Below are 21736 nucleotides of genomic sequence, written 5' to 3'. Positions count from 1 at the left end.
CAGTTTTAGCACTGCATCTTTTTTCTATTTAGGCTAGGTAAATTTTGCAATATTTTCAACTCACTTATTATCCACATGTTTTCATTGGTGAAGTTCCCAGTATGTCTCCTATCATAGTAGAAAAATAATTTACTCCAAACAAAATATATTTAAATTATTTTGAAGGTATGACTAAAGCTGACAAAACCAAAATAAAAAGTTGAAACAGGTTTCATCTTTTCCTGTGCTGTGGGGCAGATGCAGACCAGAGCGATCAAGTTATGTGTACAGCATAAAGCTATCCAGATTTGGATAAATGGACTACTTTCCTTGTACATATGGCTTTGAAACTGGCTTATTTCCCAGAATTCTTTTTGATTCAACTTTCAGATTCAAAGGAATCCAGATATCTGACCAAAACTCATTTAATTTTCTCCTCTCTTTTAAAAGTAAGTATTCGTGCAAAATGAAACCACAAATCAGCTCAGGTTTGCTTGTGAGATTGATGAACCGTAATGAATCTTTCAATGAACTCAGTCTAAATTTCAAGCCAGTAATAAAATACAACATCATATCCAAAAGTCACTTTGAGTATATCCCTGTATATCTCATGATTTAAAGCACTGGTACACAAATTGCAGAGACAAGCACCAAATGGCTGATTTTTGGTGATAAGGAAATGGCAGGGCAGCATTTACTTCTTTGGAGCTGCTGGAGGGTGTAGGCCAAAATCTATTGCTGCTCCACAGCTCAGGTTTTTCCAATGCATGGTTGCTTCCTGTGTGTTCCTTGGATTTGATGAGAGGCTGCTGCTTCCCGCAGCCAGTGTCCTGCCTGTGCTGAGATGCCAGCCCGATGTTCCTGCCAAGAGGTTGGGTGGGGCAGGCAGGTTGGGCGTGGCATCAGCCTTACACTGGGAGGATTACACCGAGCAGGATGCTCTCTCCAGTGTTCTTTTCACCCAGGTTGATATTTAACAGTAAACTGATAACTGATTTTAGAAGCAAATTATCTCCTTTATTTTATGCATAAAGCCACATTTTAAAATGCAGCATAGTAACTGTAGCTGTTAAGTAGTGATGATTACATCCTAACTGATGTATTTGACCTATGTGAAGATTTCTGTGTTTCGTACAGGGTGCTACTATGTTTATATTCTTGTTTGCAACAGAGAACCTGTTGGATCTTATGAGATCTTCAATTTTTGGAATCTCTATTATTACCATTAGGCTCAATGACTCTATTGCTGTACTGCTATGCCTTTACCTAGCACAGTGACACTACTTTGTAATTTATAGGTAGTGAGAGGAAAGGAACCAGGATGCATTTCATTGATCTTTCCATGTTGTAAATGTAAAATTCATGTTCATTTTTGTTTGCTTTATGGCTGTTCTCTTTCCTTTTCCTTATTTAATATGCACTTCATACTGTGCCAGGGGGGTCAGTAGGGCAAATCAAGGAGCCAGATGGCTTGCCTCTACCCTAAGGAAACATACCAATATTTAGCTGGCCATTTTCCCAAATAAAGGCAAGACTGGAATCCACAATAAATGGAGAGTTGGTTAAAGCTGCATCCTTTTCTTAGATTCACGGCTACAACCTCCTTGAGGCATGAGCTTTTTATACTTCACTGCCGCTTTCTAGCTTTCTCCAAGTAACGGCATCTAGGAAGATATTGGAGGGGGGTACAGCTCATTTTATTTATGGCCTTTGCACAGTAACAAGTTTCAGTTATTATAATCTGACTGAAATAAGAAACCATAATCCATGGATGAAAAGACAGTGGACAAACTCAGTTAAATCCCTAGTACCCTGAGGATGTATATATTGTCCATTTCTGGTTTTTTATGTTCCCTTTTTTCTGCTGTTATTCCCAACTTTAACTTTTGAAAAGCCAAGCAGTTTAAGTGGCCGGGCCTGGGGAGCTTATTTGTATGCAGCACAAATTTCAGGATCTGTTCCCAAGCCTGTGCAGAGTGAAAAATGGCCTGCATTTTCTTGATAGCCCATGTGGTTGTAAAGAATAAATGGCTAATGAATTACAGATGAACATTGACGCAAATTAATCTTCCTGATGTCCCTGGGTTATATGGCAGCCATTTAAAAGTTTAATCAATACACTAAAGTTGAAAACATGCAGGCACTGCAGTTGTTTGGATGTAATAAACATCAGAGGGAAACGGGAGGCTTGTACCCAGTCCATGTATCATAATGACAGGTATTTATGTTTAATGGACTAAATATTTTTTATTGGAAGAGAGCAAATGTCAGCTTAACTTTGTAAGCCCCACATTCAACTTTCCTTTGAGGTTGGTGAGAGACGGCTGACATGTCATTGAAAATGAAATGTAAAAAAACCAATTGAGACAAAGCGAGGATAAGGAGCTGTTTTGCCGACGAGATGTTGCTTTAATGCTCTGAAACTATTCATTAAATAAAATGTAAACTCTACCATTTCAAACGTTGCAGTAAAATGGTTTACTAGGGCAGACTTTTAATGGTTATTAGGGAAAACAAGAGCCAACCGCTGCCAAATATTCTTTTCTGGGAAACATTTTATTTGAAAAGTCTTTTCCTGAGTTACAGTTTCAGAAGATTTATAATTATGGAACAGTCATCTCCCCCTCCCCCTTTCTTTTTTGAGACAAAGAAAAACAGAAAAATAACTTTCAGTATAACCATTTGATGGTATTTTTTTTTCCCCCTTTGAACAGAGTAATAGCTTTATATAAGCTTTCCAGAGACTTGGATATTAATTGCACTTGAATTCAATAAATTTTAGAGCCATGTGTGTCCAGAACTTAACCATCATTGCTATAAATGGAGAAGGAGGCTATGCAAGACTGCCTCATTCACCAGGCCTGCACAGTTGTGTGGCTATGGGAAAGACCACATGAAGTTATTTTCTTTACGTCAAGAAAAATGTTGTCATATCATTTGGTCTTATGAGAAGACACACTTCTTCCTTGTTAAACAAAAAACTCAAATGTATGAGAAGAAGAACATCTTGTACCCGCTTTCTGTCATCTGTTTTAGTACGCCATTTATTGACTGATCTTACCTGGATGGACCCTTGATGGTTTAAAGTGGTCTCATAAAGCTTCTGGTAATGTGTACTGTGAAACCACATCAGAAAAGGAGAATGGTTGAAATCCTGTGGGTCAGTGTTTGCTTTCTTGGTGATTGGCTGAACTAGTTCTCTTGAGTTCATCAACTGTCTAAAATATTTCCAACATTTAAATAATTGCTCTTAAGAGTGCAGTGAGTCCTCTGGTGAAAGTTTGATGACTGCCTTCCTATTTTAAGATCTCCAAGCCTTTTCTGAAGGCTATTTAAGCCAGACAAGTGCACGGGGGGAGTGACAGAAATCTTACATTTTTTCACAGGAAGTGAACATGCTTTTGGTTAGACATAAATAGTAAGCAGACCTTTTTATTTTTTTATTTCAACCATTTTATCTCAACATATTTTTATGTTGCATCAGGTTATACTCAGTTAAGGTGGCTACTAATATTGAATCGTGAATTAATCTGTATTTGCCTCAATACTGTTGTAGATTTATGGTGTCATGTTTATAAGGTATCATACACTGCTTCCTGATAAGAAAATACTTATTGAAGAGCGTCTGAAAATGTTGCTCATCTACTCTCTGGATGAAAAACTATTTCCATTTTTGAGCAAGCCCAAAAATAATTAAGTGTTTGCATAGTGAAAAGTGAAAGACTGAAATGTGTATGTTGGCCAGACAGTCTGTGAAGGCTGAAGAACTGTGTGGCACAAGACTGAAACTATATAAAAATGGCCTTTTTTTTCTCCCCTCTTTTGCTACCCTGTCACATGTCCCAGATACTGTAGCTTCTTAATCTCAAGGACCTAGTATGGCCTAATCTGATGATGCTCCAGACAAACTTTGTCCTGATCCTATCCTGCAGTAGGGAGTGGGTTACTCTTTCCATGGCATGGCCACTCCCCACAATGGCTGGAATTTGCCTGGAATGAAGTGCAAGGCAGCCAAGCCATGACTTCCTGAGTTTTGGCCATTAGAAATGCTCTACTGAGTAGCTTGAGCTGTCTTCACTGTGACTGGGGAAGAGAAAGGTTGGAACCTTGCTGCCTCAATAGAGCATCAAAGACTTACAAGCACCATTGCAGTGTCCTGCTGAATTAAGTTACAGTTTGGTTTGGCTTAAAAATTGTCTTTTATTTCATAAAGCTCAAAGGCAGTTTTCCAAAACTGCTCAAGAGCAGTAAGCTTTAGTGGCAGGTGAAGGAAAACAGCAGGTATCTACAGCAAAACATTAACAAGATTGCACCAGACAGAGGTGGTGCTAGTAGAAAATTGGAGGCAAAGAGTAGGTGACATTAGATTGATTCTCTCTGTCAGATGGAAAACTCTTTTCTCAATAACTATTCACAACAAAATATGAAGGTCTCTGTAAAATGGTACATTGGGGAGTGCGAGCCACCACTATCCAATACACTACTCCAACAACAGAAAATTTAATAAGTTATTTTCTTGATCAAACTATTAGACTTTTACTAAATTAGTCTGAATCAGATTTTTAAAAGAAGCCTGAACTTCAGGCAAAGAAATCTCTTTTGCTGGGGTTTCTGAATATAAGTTCTGGAGAGAGGCTGCTGCTATTATAAGCTTAATAGACATAAAAAAGTAAAATATCTACTATAAAATATTTCTTGTAAAGCAAAAAATGTGACAACATTTTCATGTTTAAAGTGAGCTTCAGTTTCATTGAGAGAAAATATCTAAGGATTTGTCAATTGGCAGGATTATTAGTGATTAAATGTGGCTTTTTGAGAGCACTTTTGTTTCAGTTCAAAGCCATATATGTACTTACACACAGCAACCTCACACAACTGTCTTGAAGACTTACCACTCCAGACACACAAATCTGCCTGTTCACCCCTTGCCTTAGTAAGTAACAATGAAAAAATTTAATGGTGTTTTATCTGTCCATCACAAAAAATTACTTCTGACTGCTGTCTGGGTGATGTTTTCTAAGGCTGATGCTTACCAAGCATTTAAGTACATATTTGTGTTTCAGTTTTTTCCTACATAATACCAGTGCAACAAAGATGCACGTTATGTCTGTCATATATTCAAAATATTTGAATAGTGTTCTAAAACTAATTATCTAAAATTAGTTTATTCTAAGTGAGAAATAAGATAGGAAGCCATGATTTGGCAAAGTACCTTTTCTTTACTGTGTTCCTTTTAAATTCCTCAGGAATACAAATATGATGGTAAAGGGTGAAAGCCGTTTGAGAATAATGCCAGTTGCAGCCTTCTTAAACTGGGAGCCACAGTCCTGACAGCTATTAAAAAAATAAAGTAACTTTTGGGTTTGATTTAGTATAATGAGCATATGACAAAAAGGTTTACTTCTACGCTATCCTGCAGGTGTAACTGCTGTCTGTCAATTTATCCTGTATTTTATTTTGATGATGAAAGAACACTAGGGAGAATAAAAAATTCTCTTCATCAAAAACCTTAACAGGAAAGAAAAATGTCTCAAGACAATTTCATGTATTGGTGGTTATTTGTGATGGTTAAAAGAATTATCTGAAAACAAAGAAGTCTTTCACAATGAATCTAAATACAAAAGCTTTAATAACATTTACATCTGTGTATCATCCATGTCTCCAAATGCAAGTCATGAATAACACATAAACTAGAGTATATAGGGAACAGAAGTGCTAGCACATCATTTAAAATCCAACACACCCCATCGTCAGTGGAATCAAATACACAGCAGGAATGGTTCCAGTTGATAGACACACAATGAAGTCATTGAAAATGAAAACATATTAATTATGTTCCTAAAGGTTAACAGAGGAATGGCTGAATTCTCTAATCCTGGACTAATATTAGTGCCCCAAATCCATGCAGGAAAGTCTGTAATGTTTCAAAAATTGTGGAAAATTTTAGTCACATTTATTTGTATCTCACCCATGACTGACTCTACAGAATGGGGGTAACAGGGGGAAGAGCAGGAAGTACAAAGCAAAGACAAAATCAGAGAGAGTTATCAACAACAAAAAAAGATGTTCTTGGTCCAAACAAGCCACTTGCACTACATGAGCTAATTGTAAGAATAGACCATTTCTAAACTGCAGCTGTTATGTGCTTAAGCAAACCCTGCTGGGAGAACAGCTTTGTAGAACACCTCTCCTTTCATAGACACATGGAGCGTCCTTTAACAGAGGAATTCAAAGTGCAGTGTGTAAGGGAAATCTTTTCTGCTTCCAAATTTTCCTGAGCTTATTACAGGATGTAAGCCTAGCTTGTCAGTCTGACATAGGCTTTCCTTAAGTGTTTTCTATTTTCATTATCTTTTTGTCTATGTTAAATCACAATAACCTAGTGTGAAGACTGTGTGTGGGTACGTTGGGAAATGAGTGGGGGGGGGACGGGGGGGGGGACGGGACTGAGAGGAAATGCTCAGATTGTGAGATATAAAATGATAGGTATCAGAAAATCCCACAAAATACCTTGCTTGGTCACGGTTGTTTCGTAGTTAATTTTACATGTATTCCTTCTCTACTCTTTTCCCCACCCTCCCTCAAATCCTTATCCAGTCATCTTCCACACAAAGCTATTGCACCTGGGTTCCCAACTATATTAACTCCATTGTGCTGGTGTGCTGAGCACCCCGCTCCTTAGCGTCATTATGCTAAAACCCAAATCCTCCCAACAGCTAGGGGTAATTGTCTGTTTTCAATGTACTTTAAAACTCTCAGCTCTTGGGAATGGTGTTTCCATGAGGATTGAATGTAATTACAAAATAATATAGGCACTCTGTCTTATTTTCAGGGAATGATACTTAAGTCCTTGCTGCATGTGTTTATACTGGGGCTCTTCTTTCAGTGTACTTGATGCAAGGTATTTGCAAATTTGAGCCTTTGGGCTTTAAATGTTGTGCTGCTTCTTCTGTTCTTTATTCACTACAGATTAGGTATAATTGATGACCTGCATTTACAGACATGGGTGGTATACAGATGTAAATGTTATTATAGCTTTTATATTTTATGTTCTTTCTGAAAGATCATTTTGTCTTTGAATAATACTCCTGTTCAGATTTTGGGGGGTTTATCTCTAAAAGAGAATATGAAATGGATATTGCACATCGTATATTTCTTAAAAGTAATTTGGAATTTTAGGGTATGGGATTGGTGGTGACTGATACACTGCCTGGATGAGATATATCCCTTTGAAAATAACAGCGCCAGTACATGCCTGCATCTGTCTAACCTCATAATTCACTTTCACATTGGGTTATGGATGTCTGCATTCAGTGAGTCTATCTTCCCTTTAGGTATTATTTCAGCCCTTTGAGATAATAAGGAAAGTTTAATTGCGTTGTTAATTGATTTTTTGCACAACATTATTACCTTGATTGATTGCAGAGTTGATGAAAATGTTAGACACAGGCAGTGTAAAGTATCAGCCCAGTAAGGAGTGGGAGCCTTGTGGAGAATAGATAACCTTGATGTTAAGAGCTATATCCTTCAGATATGTCTTCCCTTGACATATTGATGGCCCTTGAAAAGGGAAAAGCTGATTGTATGCAGAATGCAATCATTAAACCCACTTCAGCTGGCTGTTGATTAATTTGTTTTTTCCTGAAGGATCTAGTTAAAGAGAAGGCCTCACTAGTATCAACAGCAGCCATTTTCCAGGCTTCAGATTATACTTAACCCTCTCCTAGAAGAAAGAAAAATGAGGCTGTCTTGGTATAGACAGGCAGATTGTCTGCAAACATTCAGTCCAACTGCAATTTGGGGATTATAACACTCACTTTACCCCGTTAACTACTGCTTCCTCTGTGACCTCTCCTCCCCTGCCTTCAGTATTCAGCTTTGCCACAGCTAGCAGAAAGTCATGTTTGATGTTTTCTGAGTAAGGCCAGTGTCTGTTCTCAGCAGAGATGCCAACAGGGATGTCAAGCTTGTTTTGCCCAAAGACTGAAATACTTCAGTAGCATATAGCTGCTTCCCAGGAGCCTCTCTGAAAGGACCACAGGGTTCACTGCACACACGTAAGTGGTTAAGCTTTCCTTATCCCTGAAAAGATCTTTCTTGTATAATTTTTTGTTATTACTTCTGAGATCTTTGAGGTCTTCTGTAGGGCAGTTTGTGCTGTTCAGCAGTGCCCCAGGCTTAACAACAGCACTCATGTGCCCTGTTGTTGAATACATTTAACCAAACAGTGGCTGTGTGTGGCTGGCTTTCCTGCTATGAATTCATGTGATGGTCTAATCCCAGACTACCTGCAGAGGACTTTCTGTTTTAATAGCACCCACTCTGAGAGCAAAGGCGAAGAGTATTGCCTAAATGGCCTTCCCGTGGCAGAAGGGGCTTCCTTGGCTGCAAAACATTATCGGGACTGAGAGACAGCTTCTGTCTTAAGCCTTTCTTTTCTTTGTACCACCAAAGGACTCAACACATCCAAAATATAGGTGCAGCTTTAACCAAGCAATTTAATGCCTCTGAGTGTGGTGGAAATTTTATTCTTTAATGGTTATTTCCATTAACCATTTAAAGGATATTTGGTAAAGTAACAGGTTATTGCTTCCTGTTTAGCTTGGTGGTCTCAAAGACTAAGCTCCTTTTTTTTGCTTCCGAGTGATAACAGTGATCACTGCTGCTTGATTACTTTTTAGCCACATGTGTTTTATTAGGTCCATTGTGAACATTTTGCCAGTGAGCTCCTTTTTCATATGGGAACATGTAAACTTGCGACATAGTCAAGTCTGACAAATTTGAACCAGCCAAATAAGCGAGTAATATTTCAAGCTGTCAAGGCTGGAAAATACTGATTAACTGACACACTCCAAAAGCTCTCACCAATATCCGCGCTTCGCTGGAAAATGTTTACTAAGCAGAATACTTGTTGGAAAGTCTTTAGTGCTTTAACTAAACTTTAATGACTCTGACCCTAATGCAGGTATTTTAAAGTACCTCTCAAGCTGTTTCTTAGTCCCCAATTTTTTATCTTTTAGCCAAAGCTTCCACAGAGACTAAAAGTGCACCTGTAAACTATGTTCTACTGGCCACTGTGATTTAACCTTCAGCCCCCTCCCATTAGTATATTTTATAAGGAGACTGGGGAAAGGGGAAGAGAGTTGAGGATAGGAAATGATGACAATATTTTGGCTTTCAGTACTGTAGGCAGGTTGGGAACTAGACTATGGCCAGTAACTATTTAGCAATAGCAGATGGTGCTATATGTCATATAGCATAGAACAAAATTCTACTAAGAGGCAAGCCCAGACTTAGTCCAGAGAACTACATATTTTCTGAATACTTTGTGTTTGGATCCAGATGCACTTTTGATTACACTTGATGCTAAATAGTAATAGTGACAGAAGAGAGCAAGGAGCTCACCCATTGTTGTGGGCTCTGGATGTCTCTTACAAAGTGCCAGATGCCTTCAACTTCTGCTGGATATCAGAAGACTCCCAGGGCGTTGTAATATCTGCTTCTCAAAAAACACTTATTTTTGTATTAGGAAAAATCATAGCAATCCTATAATTAGCAATTACTTAAATGGTTTTTCTGTTGTTGTTTCTAAGGAAGGGCTTGTGGAAAGGAGCGAGTAATGGCAGACAAAGAAGGTTCCCTTAACTCTATCATAATGTGACAGCAGCACTATTTAATTATGCTCTTTAATTTTATTTGAGAGACTTTCTTCCCCAGCTTTAAAAATAAAAAGCAACTTGTCTTTATTTCAGATGGCTCTCTTGAGAAATTTCAAACCAGTTGAGCCAGACTGAATTTTCTATGGCTTTTTTTTTCCCCTAATGTGAACTCCTGCAGCAGGAACACATTTGAGATCCAAAAGCAAGTTTTACTCATGAGATGAGCCAAATTTATGTCTAAACTCTCCAGAAGGGCCCTGCTGCTCAATTTTTTTTCACAGAAGAATTTGTAATTTTATTGGAATGCTTGCAGACTTTCCGAACAATTATTCCAAAAGTTTGCTTTCTGCCCCATAAATCATGGTACATTTGTTTAATTCTATAACAGTTACTAAAAGAACTTACTTCCCTGTTTTTTTTCCTTTCGCATTTTACTGCTAATGCAATCTGTGCGTGGTTAAGGTTTGTGAAGTATGATTTAATTATAGTCACTTTTTGTTTTCTTAATGACCTTGTCATTCTTTATGGTTTAGTTCCATTGCCGAGTAGTGTAAGTTTCATTATTAGAATGTAGCGCAAAGTACAGAGCAGCCAGCAGAAAGGCCATTTTTGCATATGTTAGCCAAATTAACTGAAAATCTCAATTGTGTGGTGAGTGTACACTGAACTTTCATATATGGTCGGGAGGCGATTTTCCTCCATCATTCTGAATATGCAAAAAGTGTCTCTTACATCACTTCAGTGGTCGCACCGTTGCATTAACAAAAGTATGAGAAAGGTAGTTCAAAGCAGCGCTGGCATTTACGCCGCGAATACGAGAGAATAGCAAATGCCTCCGACGCTGGAGGCGGGTGGTCGCCTCCACCCGACAGCATTTGGAGCCTTTTGTTCCGAGCACTGCCCCGCCATCAGCGCGCTCAGACTGGTGCTGCCCGAGCTGAGCCCGGCAGGAGCCCGGCTGCGGGGAAAGGCTGCGGCAGGGGCTGAACCAGTGCAGGCTCCGGGCAGCAGCGGGGCGGGCAGCGGGGCGGGCAGCGGGGCGCGCAGGGCCCGGGCAGAGGGGTGGGCAGAGGGGCGCGCAGGGCCCGGACAGCGGGGCGGGCAGAGGGGCGCGCAGGGCCCGCGCAAAGGGGCGCGCACAGCCCGGGCACTGAGCTCGGCTCGGCTCGGCGCGGCTCGGCGGGCTGGCACAAAGAGCTGCTGCCCTCTAGTGTCCGGGGCCCGCCCGCACAGCGAGCGGGGTCCGCGGTGAGCGGGCCCGGCTGAGCCCGGCCTGCCGGGAGTGTTTACTGCCCTGTGCTGCCTTTGCTGCTTCCATTCACACCGTGGGTGAGAGAACGAGATACATCCACAAGTGTGTGCAAGAGCCAGAGGGCTGCGAACCCGTACTTCCTATCCTCCATCTCCTTCAAGGGCGTTCAGTATATCCAAATGTAAGCATCAGTCCACCCCTAATATTTGGCACGCTGGTGCTTTCTGTGCACTTGGGTTTCTTTAATTACAGTATCTAGCTAACTACAAAATTTATGAGTCTGAGTAATTGAAAAAAAAAAATCTGCTTTAATTTTTCAACATATTTCACAGCAAGTATTTAATTATAAAGTCAGCATTAATTCTCTCCATGACAGTAACTGTGCAAAACTGGTAAAGGTGCACTGAAGAGACAAAAGCATTTGGTTTGGGGTTTTTGTTTATTTGTTTGTGTAATTTTTTTTTGCGTGCTTTTTGTTTCATTTTCACTAGGAAGAGACATTCCAACCCCCCAACATATTTCTCTGATGATAGTTACAATGAGCATGGAAAGATTCCAAAGAAATCCCAAGTGTAGAACCTTAAATTGTAACAATGATACCCAGTGGAGTATGGAACTGGTTAATGATTTAAAGTATTATGCCCTAAATGCTCCTATTTTAGCCAACAGTAGAGAATCTGTAGACAGCACATGCCCAGATCAAAGCTGATCATGTCAATGTCATTCAAGGAGGGAAGGATACCCTCCTTTCCCCCTACTCTCCCCCCTACCCTTTTTTTAAACAAAGTATGACATCTGAGGAACAGTGTGTTGATTGTTCCACTGCCAGGATACGCATAATGGAAACATTAGCTCCAAGATAACTTTTAATCTGTCAGCCTAATGGCTCCTTAATGTGTAGAGGGCTTTAAATGTATGTCAGCCAGGGCTGTATAAAGTAATATAGTTTGTGGCCTGAATGGATCTAGATGACTCCGCACCATGACACAATATGGTTTATTATTAAGTATCAGCTCATCAGCTTATTCCCACGGACTTGGACAAGCTTCTCAATTTTCCAGTAACAGATTATGTGAGAAAAAGCTTGCTATGCATTTTTTTTTTTTTTTTACTTTTTCTTCCCCCCTCCCCTCCAAATTACAAGTTTCTTCCCTAGTTGCACTGGGAGCCCTGAAGTGTATTTGCAGCAGGCTGCACTTTATCACACATCAGCTTGACTGCTAGTTTACACTGAACATTTATGCAGCTTCCTTGGCCCAGGATGCAAACTTCACATCTTTGTATTCCTATCACCTTCATTGCAAATTTTTCCAACATCCCTTCCCTGTTGACTGCTTTGCTCCCCCCTCCCCTACTCTCACTTCCCTGCATACTCCCCCTTTTTCCCCCTTCCCACAAACAGGCCAGTGAGACTTGACATGTCACAGCACTTGTCTGTGCAGGATACTTGCAATAATTCAGTGTGTTAGTTTGCCTTCTGTGATTCCTCTCAGCTCTAGCTTAGGTGTATAATTCTAACACCATTGCTGTAGACTGGATACAGATTTGATTTTGTGCCTTTCAGTAATTTCTTTCAGTCTGAAAGACCATTTTGTGCCCCATCCAGTAGGGCGTCCATAGGGAAAATGTTATCATTTTTCGGCATCCCTGTGCAGGGAGCAGAGCAAAGAGGTAATTCATCTCCTCTGAATGGGAAGGTTACCTTCCTTGAATGTTGTTACCCTCAGAGAGAGGGGGGAGTCAGGATCAGCAGTTTGCTACTGAAGGTATGTCTTCTTTCTCCAGTAAACCTGCAATGGACCACAATCCCTGATTCACAGGCACTTCTTTGGGAGTGTTTGGAGACCATTCTGTGAGGACTGTGGCCCTGGTGAAGGAGTTTTGCCTTAGCTACAGCTAGCTGTGTCCCCAGCCTTCTCAAGGACAACCTCACCCCTTTATGCATAGCTACTTTTTGAGAAATTATGCATAGTTTTTGCTTACATTTAGCCTCTCTATCCTCTTAAAAATAAATTAACTTATTTATAACATAAGGAACATTAATATTTGTGCATTTTTTATGTGAGCACTTGTATGTTATGATAATATTTTAGGGTATTTTTCTGGGTTTTGTTTCTTACTGTGATATTTCAGGTCTTTTTAAGATTCTTTTCCACAGCATTTAGCAGCGGCACAACCAAAGGCATTCTCTGTTGTATGCTCCTCTTTTTGTTGCTCCTTCTTCTCTGGTTTAAGGAGTCAAGTTCCTGTGTCTTAACTACAGCCAGGAGCAATCTGGAAATGTGGTTGCAACAAACAGATGAAATGGTGGCAACCAGAGAGCCCATCATAGTAGCAAGGACAGCTGCAACTCTTCTGTCCTTGTTCTGTGTCACATTGCAGTTTGTGAGCTCAGTCCTCCCCACACTGGCAGTGCTTTGGTTGCTGGGGCAGGGTGCAAGTCTGGGTGGATCTCTCTGGGTTACACACTTGGCTGCTCTGAGGAGTACTTGCTGACCCACACGATCCTTTACACCTTTTCTTGTCTTCCAAGGGATCTTCTCAGATTCCTGTGTCAGAAAATTCATAGGCTGGATCATATTCAATAGAAACAAGTATTCTGTTTCACCAAAAGAAACTGAAAATAAGTTGTCAACTAGGCAACGAATTTTTTTTTTTTCTTCCCCACCTTTACATATCCCTTAGATAAAAAGATTTTTAGGAATTTTAAATTAACTTGACTCGTGGAGGTGTTTTGCCTAAATCAGTAGCATTGTAGATTTTAAATTGTTCATAGATAGGTATTTATCTCCTCTAAATGTTGTCAGTAGGGGATTACTTTCCTTTATAGGAAGTTTATATTAATATTTAAGGGAATTTCACAGCTTCTGTTCATTAATTGTAGAATATGCCCAAGTGCCTATGAAAAAAATGATAATGGCGTTGATATTTCATCCTGAAGGGTCTCAAAACAATTTACAGATTGGTAGTATAACCACACTGAAATGCACCCAGCTTCTTGGTGGAACATGGCAGCTGTTTAATAGCCCATAGCAAAACTATGCAACAGCAGGTTGTGCAGAAAGAGATGAATATGGATCAAATATAAATTGGCAGTGGAGGATTTAGGTGCTGTGCTCTAATTAAAGTTAGGTGAAGTGGAATTCCACTAGAATATTGAGTCTGTGTATGGGGTGCTACACTTTATCTGACCACAGCTCCTAGGAGCAGGTCCTGTGGTTAGTCCATGTGAAAGACAGGCAGAAGGCTGCTAACTGAAACGTACTCCCTGATGGATACTGCAGACCAGTCTTTGACAAACACATTTAATTGTGAATACTTTGCTGCTTTCACTTGCATAGGGGCTTATTAAAAACATTTGATGTTAAAATGGGTGCCTGGTGGGGATGTTGGGCAGATGTGGCAATATGTTTTGATGGGGGTGGCAAAATTTTTTGGCTTGGCTACTTAGTTTTAGTAATTACTTTGTAAAGAAAACTGAATGCTACTGGAGGAAGCTGTGTTGCTAGAAGCTGCCTAAGTTGTGATGACTGAGAGGTGTTTTTTTTTAAATGTGGGGTATTAATGTGGTAGGAAAAAGGCAACAAGATGCTACCCGACAGCAATTCCCTTAGATCACTGTCAGCTTGAGATGAATTTTGACCTGTAACTAAGGCTGTATCATCTATAGGTCTAACACTTCCCATTGCAACTTGTTTTTGCCATTTCTGATATAATACATCTCCAAACCTTTTTTTTTTTTACTCTAGCAAAGCTTATAGAGGTCTAAAAGCACCATAGCTCCCTGCAAAATATGCCAAATTTAAAAGGCGCTAACATGACTTGAACTTCTTCACACACTTTAATATGCATGTATGTATTTATTTATTTGGATAACTGGGTTTTCCCTCAGCTGAGGAAAGGCTGGTGTTGCTGACATTACAATGTGTTTGTGAAGAAAGACTGATACCACAACACATGCAAGCAACTGCAAGGTCATTACTTACCCAGCGTAATTAGAACATCCATTCCGAAGGATGGAAACATTTAAAAGATAAAGAGTGAATTTAAAAATGATTCTTCCCAATGCAGTTTTTTCATAATTATAGTTCTAACAGCTTGTGGTGATGGTAGAATCAGCTACTTAAGAAAAATTAGAAGCCTCATTCAGGGAAGATGATCCCTCAAGAGACCTTGTGTTGTCATTCCTTAAGAACCTTGAGCAGAAACCTCATTCTGGATGCTGTGTATTGTTTTGATGTATAGGGGGTATACTTAGCTTATTATGGCCAGTGCTGGATATTTTAATTAAAAACACAAGAACAGCCACAGATGTATTGTTTTCCCCTCATTCTTTCCCTTGTCTATGTGCAAAAGAACAAGTGAACTCCCAGCCCTGCAAGGAAAGAATACCATAGCAGATAGGCAGAAAAAAGTAGTAGCTTTCCTAAATTCACATGTGACATATCTTAGCATCAGAATTCTCATTGCAGCACACAAACATTTTGCAGTTCTCTGAGCTTTCTGTAGTTGCCAAAGGGAGGTGGGACATAAAGAGGAAAAACAAAGCAAAACAAATAACCGTGCCAGTCACTGCATTTAATTTATGAGCAAGATTATTGTTTTACAAATAACCTTCATGATAAACAAGGTCTCATGGCAACATTTTCAACTGTGCTTTTATCAAGGCTCTCTGAGCAGCATGTGTAATATGCCTGGCAATCGAATCACAGCTGTGTGCCTGGGTAGGGAATCTCTGCGGAGACAACACTTCCTTAATTTAAACAATTGTAGGCTGCAGGATTTCAAAAATTTCAGCTGACTTTAACTGTCACTAGCCCAAGCACCTTTATCCCCAGGCGAGCAGCAGCAGCTGGATTTCATTTCCTGCTGCCAGACTGTCCGACATCTTTGCTGAACATCCCGGGAACAGAGCGTCTTTACTTTAAGGATTTTATTCAAGGTGACAGCTCCTCACACTTTAGCGTTCAGATCACCTCAAGTAGCTGAGATATCAGTGAAAATGAGAGCACTTCTCCAGCAAACTCCAAATTTAGATTGACTGAGGTTATCCTTAGGCCTCTAGACCCAGCCTCCACGACAGCACAGGCCTGCCAGTAACTTTAAAACTACAGTGGAGTTTGTAATGATGTCTGGGGAGAAATATTCTGCCAGAGCAGTGGAGGATACTATAAGCGATAGGAAATGATGTCAGATTTAGTTAGGACTGGAGACAGTGTTAGAATATACTTGGCATAATATGGCACCGGTATCTCTGTCAGCATCTCTGTTTTCTGTCACCGCACACTATCCCAGGCCTGTCTGTAGCCCTGACAGTGTCTTTTCAGATCAGGTTATTGCCAACTTGGAGACTGGCTCAGCACAGCACCATACAGCCCCCTTTGTTTGAAGTCTGCCCTTTTGTCATTAATGCACTTGATGTCTATTTAAATCTGACGGTGAATACAGTATCTGTTTTCCTGTCAGGAGATCATTGACAATATTAATACCTCATGTCCTTGCCTCATTTTCTAAGCACTGACACCTAGCTATAGTCTCCAACATTCATCAAACAGCACTCTCTCACCAGCATCTCTATAAACAGTCTTGCTTCCAGTCCTTAAGAAATGCAGCAGACCTCAAACAAGACTTTTATCAATGCCAGTGAAAAAGGAGTCCAAAGAATGTCGTTAATAAACTGCTCATATCCTTTGCATTTAGAGCTCTAAATGGCCTTGTTACCAACTTGGGATATTTGTTTAGGGAAAGAAAAACTTGGTCGTCATTAGACTCCTGTTTAGGAATGCTGTTATCATCTTTTGCATGTGGAAACTGCTTCACTAGTGAAATTTTCAGAATGGAAATTATTGAAGAAAGCTCTATGCAGGAGAGGAAAATGATCAGGCACTGCACTGTATAGTCCTCGCTGTATTTGTATTATCCTGAAGAGGAACGTTTTTCACAACAAATGACAGACCCGATCTATTTCCCCCCCACAACCCTCCTAGGAACATGTTACCATCATGGTGTCTTAGAGAGGAAGATGAGCATGGGTTTAAATTAATCTTTCATGACCATGCCTTCCAAAGCTTTAGTAGCTTATCTTATGTATCCTAACTATATCCAGACGCTATAGTGGAAAACAATGGACGCAGAATATAAAAGCTTGCATAGTTAATTCATACTGCAAGTGGGAACAGTAACAGCTGTGTGAGTTCTGGAAATCTAAAACAAGAAGGAATTGAGGATCTGCTCCTCCCCCTTCTTTACCCTTTATGTAAGGCAGTGCTTGTCTCCTTTGGGCTAGGTTATGTTTGCCCTTGTGGAGGTGAGCTGGATACTTCGGTGACTGCTCTGGTAAGACATTCCCAAGGCACAGAAGACCCTTCCACCTTCTTTCTGTTCACGGGAGATGACTTTAATTTGACTATACATGTCTGAGGGCTCAAAGAGCAACTCTGCTAGTAAAATTTAGCATCTCTGAGGATGTTCACAGGTGGGATGTAACTGTGAACTTACGCTTTCACATACCACTTAGTACCACCAGAGGGGATGCTTTTGAATGAGGTAGTGAGATTTGCAGGTATGTGTGTCTCACCCACAGCAGTTAAGGCTTCCTCAGGCATCTTTCTGCCTGTACCCACTGTGAATAATGTGCCTTGCCTCCCAAAACCAGTATTATGGCTAATTATTGAAAGCATCCCGCACGTGCCAATATTTAGCATAATTAAATTGTATCTTGCTCATGGGATGTTGCAATGTTGTTTAGGGAGATACTTTGGAAATGTTTTTATTGAATATTTATTTTTATATATAAAAATGGTGGAGTCTGGGGAGGCCAACTGTTCTGGCCCATGTCTGTCGATGGCTTCCCATCTAGATTTCAGACACTCACTTCAGTTCTCTGTCACTGAAAACAAGGGTGGTTTAGGTGCTTGCAGTATGATTTTGGGAAAGTTTGACAGGTTTTTTCAGGATCCACATTAAAGTGTAATTATTTGCTGTTGGGTTTTTTTGTGGGTCTTTTTTTTTTTTTCTTTTTGATTTCATTCATCAGAAAAACGTTTTAAACAAATAGCAGGGAGACAGCAGAGAGCACAAAATATAACTTCAACCTAGACTTTTGGGTTTTTTAGAAGCAGGAGAGAGGTACTCTGATTTAAAACACACTGTATGATGTTTCACTGTTATGAAGTTCTAGTTTTGAAGATATTTGTGGATGTATCTTTAACGGGATAGGTCATGTAGGTATTTGAACACATTTTTCCGGTGGGTTCAAAACTGCTGATTGAAATGGCAATACTGAATATTTGAAATGCACAAACTTTCTTTTTTTTTTTTTTCCAGGACAAGACAAAACTGTTCCTTTCCCTCCTTGAAATTTCCCAAGTTATGTGCTTTATTGCATATTATTCTACTTCAATCCTAACTGTAATTCATTTCCTCTTTATTGTAGGCATTTTGAGGAAATGTCGCTACATTTACTATGGAAAACATTCTGAGGGCAACAGATTCATCCGAGATGACCAGCTATAAAACACAGCACTGTTTTGTGCCTCTTCGGTCCCTCCACATAAGAAGCACAAATCACATCTACATTTTAAGCATGTAACTAAAGTCCTCTAGTGCCTTCTGCTGACTTTGCCAAGCCTGTCAAGATCATCCTTCTGTCTTAGTCTGAGTAGTCACATAGAGATTGACATGATTGCCTTTAAGCAGGTCCCATCCACCAGTGTGACAGACAGCTGCAGCCGAGCACCCAGCCTGACAGGAGGAGCACGGTGATGGATTGCCTGGTCCGAGTGCTGCTCCAGGAGAGCAGGGTCACACCTGGGGCTGGACTGAGCCCGCTCCATCCGTGGCGCCTCCGCAAAAGCACCGCGTTTATCTCTGCCTGGCCTGTTCAGCCAAAGTGGATGCTGATATCAACGTGTTTATAAAAGAGAGAGGCTGTAATTTCAGATGAAAAAGCCCTTATCTGCTCTTATTTTTTTCCCCTGTGAATTAAGGGCTTGTGTTTCTATCGTCTCATACGTGCTTACACAAATCCTTCCACAGTTTGGTAGCACACCCACCCACCCCCAAAATTAGCTTAGATGGATTAGTTTTTCTTTCAACAGGGAAAAATATATATCTTGAAAAAATTCTGGCCATGCAAAGCAACTGTCAATTTGTATAGATGTTTATATGCAAAGGAAAAGGACTTAAGCAATTTCCCAGACAAACAAATTTTTCTAATTCTTGAATCACTTCTCATTGTTTACTAGCTCTTACCTTCAGAAAAGTGAACATTTCTTTACGTTGTAAAATAATGTCATAGCTTAACTGTTTACACTTGGAAGAAGTCCTCATTAGTGATGTTGACAATGTGTATTATTCCTGGTTTATTGCACAAGCTATTTTTAACTTTTCCGGATTATATTTAGAATTAAATGCTTAAATTTTGGGGAAAATGTGCTTAAAAGGAATTATATAAATCTGCCACCAGATGGGTGTGATTATTCAGAGGAAAAAAAAGTCAACAAAAGTAACTTGTGGAACTAACAAAATTAGCAGGTTTACTGATATATTGGAGAGATGAGTTCTGAATAATCCCTTTTGACTTCTGTGTAAGAAAGGCTATTGTTCAATTTTCAGTCAAGAAAATAAAAAGGCATGGCAGATTTCCTGCTTTTCTGATAAAGAGGTTGGACATATGTAGAATCATTAACTTGTTACTGTGGATAAAAAAATGTCCCATACTTCATGCATATATTGTGTTAAATTCTACTTGATACAATGGGATTAGCCAAGGAATATGCAGAAACTCTGACCTCTTGGCTGTTCCAAATCCATTCATATTGATCCCAGTTGAAAGCTATCAGTGCATAGCTGTTCTTGGTTTGTTTGAAATTACTTGGTGGTCTTTATTCACTTTCCTGGTTAAAAAAAAAAAAACCATACCAGTCTTTAGAAACTGTCTACCTTGGGGGCTTTCATCAGCTGGCATTACAGGTGGAAGTGAACTGAACATGGAAGCCAGTCGTGAAAGCAGATGTGACTGATGAAATAGTGAGGTACTGGCTGGGTGCCAAAGGAAAGCTTGCTGCTGCTCAGCAGTTTAGGCCCCAGTAAACGGAAGCCTTTGCTCGCTCTGCAAGTATATAATACATCTTTAACAGGCACTTTAAATCACTGATGAACATAGAATGATCCAGTTCACACCACTTGGAGCTCAAATGGAGCTCTGAGCTGTTTGACTGGTGTCTGGTAAGCACATTTTAGCCACTTGTCATGCCTCTTCTCATGTCATAGCTGACTACAAATGAAAGGTCAATTCACATTGCAAGTCCGAGGAGATACCAGGTAAATGAAAACTACATGACTTTTTCTTTAATCAAAAATATTAATAGGGCACTTGTCATCTGTTTTCGTTACCAAAATAACAGCAATCTTAGTTTGTTCCTATCATGATGCCTGTTTTGAAGCCTCCACACATTTTGGCTATGGCAATGTTTTAGGCAGCAGGATTTGTTTTGGGGTGTTTAGAACAATCTAATGTCACTTTCAGTCTGTTTGCATATATGTTCTTGTCTTTATAAAAGGCTTTAACCCTGCCTCAAACAATAAACAGCACTTGCAAACTGACCGCATGATTTTTCCATCTTTATTTTGTTTGTTTACTTTTCCTATTGTCAAAACCATTTGCATCATTTTCAGGAATGTTTTCTTCCTAGTAAGGCTTTGGAGGCAAAAATATTTTTGGAATGAAATTTGAATAAATTCTCTTCCACTTTGGATTTTGTTTTCACTTGGGGGATTATGTACCTAGAATTAAATATGGTAAAGCACTAATTGAAATCTGCTTGAAGGGATTTCACACTAAATGTCTCTAATTCTGGAAAATCCAAAATAAAATCTGTGAATAATTATTATGTATTAGGATATTTAAGAACATGCATGGATGTGTGTTACTGTTTATGCAAACATTTTTTTTTCTTTATAAATATGCAGAGCATTTTATTTTCAGATGTGTTCTTTTGAAATTCTAGTTTGAGAAATGGCAGAATTTTAACATTTGGGGTTGCTATCTATACTTGGTTCTTTCCTAAGTGGGAACTGTACCTGAATTTCTTAAATGAACTATCATTTAGGGTGAAAGTTACAGTAAAGTAACCTAGGGAGAGGTTCCACGCTCTTTCCTTTGCTCCCCTTCTCCATATGTGGCACATTTTTGCCTCTCAAGATTAACTAGGCTATTAAAAATTTTGCCTACAAAACTAAAAGTATTTTAAAATATATATATTTCAAAGGAACCACTCCAGTCTTAGTCTTGGGTTGTAACTTCAGTCTTAGGTTCAGTCTTGAGATGACCTTTGCCTTTTGTCAGACATCACATCTTCACAAATGAAGACTAGGAGGCAAATGTTTTTACAAGGAGATGCCTATAGAAGCTGTGCTTAGTACATTTGTAACTTCATGTGTTGAAAATGTTAATCCCTAACCTTAAAATTAAAAACAAGGAAACGATCCAAATAGAAATTCACTTCAATGTCACAAAGATAAATGACCTTCAGTGAAAATCCTGCTGTTATGGATACACAAACCTAACTTTAGAGCACATTGGTTTTAATTGAATCTGTTGCATGCATAAATGATTTATGGGATTGCTGAAAGTATGTCACCACTGAAGCCACTTTTTCTTCTTTCTGAGGACTGAGTCTTACAGTGTTTATTATAATATTTTCCTTACACTGTGAGTATCTTTGAAGTCAATGTGTTAGCCATGAGAATTAGAGTTAGTAAGTTTTGGAAAACTGATAGGCAGCACTTTTTAATACATTTGTTCTTTGAGCAGAGCATTACTTGATTGCCGAGTGTTGAATTC

The 21736-nt window shown here is 39.5% G+C and overlaps 1 protein-coding gene across 7 annotated transcripts in view; it reads left to right on the top strand.

The window, feature by feature from the left end:
- Nucleotides 1-21736, top strand: part of LRMDA (leucine rich melanocyte differentiation associated) — a 741773-nt gene that overhangs the window by 611074 nt on the left and 108963 nt on the right. For 2 of the 7 annotated variants that reach the window (XM_030275924.4, XM_072931490.1), the window contains exon 7: nucleotides 18326-20496. The exons of the other annotated variants lie outside the window; for them this stretch is intronic. In XM_030275924.4, coding sequence (XP_030131784.2) covers nucleotides 18326-18405 — 80 coding nt within the window. In that variant the 3' untranslated portion in view covers nucleotides 18406-20496. Of the gene's footprint in view, nucleotides 1-18325; nucleotides 20497-21736 lie in introns of those variants that run through there. 7 annotated transcript variants of the gene reach the window in all.

The sequence above is a fragment of the Taeniopygia guttata genome, chromosome 6, assembly GCF_048771995.1.
Source record: "Taeniopygia guttata chromosome 6, bTaeGut7.mat, whole genome shotgun sequence".
Lineage (NCBI taxonomy): Eukaryota > Metazoa > Chordata > Aves > Passeriformes > Estrildidae > Taeniopygia > Taeniopygia guttata.
Note: the sequence above shows the minus strand (reverse complement) of the source record. Positions and strands in the feature narration are given on the sequence as shown.